The sequence below is a fragment of the Amphimedon queenslandica genome, unplaced genomic scaffold, assembly GCF_000090795.2.
Source record: "Amphimedon queenslandica unplaced genomic scaffold, v1.1 AMPQUscaffold_2898_Cont25102, whole genome shotgun sequence".
Taxonomy (NCBI): Eukaryota; Metazoa; Porifera; class Demospongiae; order Haplosclerida; family Niphatidae; genus Amphimedon; species Amphimedon queenslandica.
This window is the reverse complement of record NW_003556769.1, coordinates 1-1,348: the sequence shown is the minus strand read 5'-3', so window position 1 is coordinate 1,348 and position 1,348 is coordinate 1. Positions and strand designations below refer to the sequence as shown.

The 1,348-nt window shown below is 44.2% G+C and overlaps 1 protein-coding gene across 1 annotated transcript; it reads right to left on the bottom strand.

Moving 5' to 3' along the window:
• Positions 1 to 64: 64 nt before the first annotated feature.
• LOC105316241 (chondroitin sulfate synthase 1-like) lies at positions 65 to 1,345 on the bottom strand (the record flags this gene model as incomplete). Its single annotated transcript, XM_011411064.2, has 1 exon — positions 65 to 1,345. A coding segment is annotated over one exon (1,200 nt), but the record flags the coding sequence as incomplete, so codon positions are not given.
• Positions 1,346 to 1,348: the final 3 nt, after the last annotated feature.

The following is a 1,348-nucleotide window of genomic DNA, read 5'->3' as shown; positions in this document are numbered from 1 at the left end:
AGAGAGAGAGAGAGAGAGAGAGAGAGAGAGAGAGAGAGAGAGAGAGAGAGAGAGAGAAAGAAAGAGAGAGAGAGAGAGGGAGGGAGGGGAGTGCAGGCAAGGAAAGAAATAAAGTTAAAATTAAAAAGACCAATGCTAAAAGATGCTAAGTCAACTCAGGATGCTTCTCCATAATGTCATAAATATACCTAGCAAGCTCAGTCTTATCCCCTAAAGCTTCTGCTCTCGACTTGATACAAGACTCTCGATTGTACTTATTTGTAGTATCCTGAGCACACACATTAGGATGCCATCGATGTATAAGCCCTGTATCGGGACTCTGCAACACTTCTAATTTGCTTTTTAGAACTTTTTCAAAGAAATCAACGTCTTCGCCGCCCCATCCAAGCATCTCTGTGTTCAGACCTCCTATGGCGTCATAGTCTGACTTGTAAATACAGAGCATTCCGTATCCATAGTTGACCCAATGGCCCTGCTTACGGGATATTTTTCTATTGTTGACTGGTACAAATTTCGGATTATAAAGTTTGAAAACTTCCGGGTAATATACCATTCGGCCTTCGACGGTGTTTCGGCGGCAGCGATCCAAAAACGGTCGCTCGATTGTCATGTCGACATCACAGAAGAAAGTCAAGTCTCCACTTTCGAGTGATTTCATGCCTTGATCAAGGGCTTTTGCTCGTGAAAAAGTGCCCACGCCTTTCACAATGCTAATTTCGGCTTCGGCGTAGGTCTTTTTATACATGTCGACTTTCTCCTCTATCTCTATGAGGTCTTTGTCGCCGAAGACAACCAAAACGAGGTGAGTTGCTTCTTTTGTAGCTAACGAGACATTGGCAAACATCCCAAGGAACTCGAAGCAGCGATGAGTAACGTCAGAAATAGGTACCACGATATGAACTTTCTCGTCTTTATCGTTTTTCGACGACTGCAATATGAAATTAGAAGCCAGGGGTCTTAGTATTCTCACTCTTTCGTTAAACATCCGTCTCCCTCGTCTTCTCTCCATGAACGTGGCATCGATAATATACTCGTTGCCTTGTAGAGGGTCGTGTCGTACATACCCGTTATGAAGGCGCTTAAATTTCACGCGTACCGGATGATGCCTCTTATTCACGACATGAACTGCCTCTTGAATGGCTCTCTTCAGCTCCAGAGAATAATACTTGAACGCTTTGACTGATACATAAGGCTCTAGGGTATCGTCCGTGTAGAGATAAAATGGATCGAAATATCTCCAGTGCTGGTACTGAAACTTGTTTGCGGGTTTGAAGCGTCGGAGAGGAACTCTCTGCTTAATCTCGCCATTAGCTTTCTCAGGCTCCTCCTCTTTCTCGTCTGGAATGAC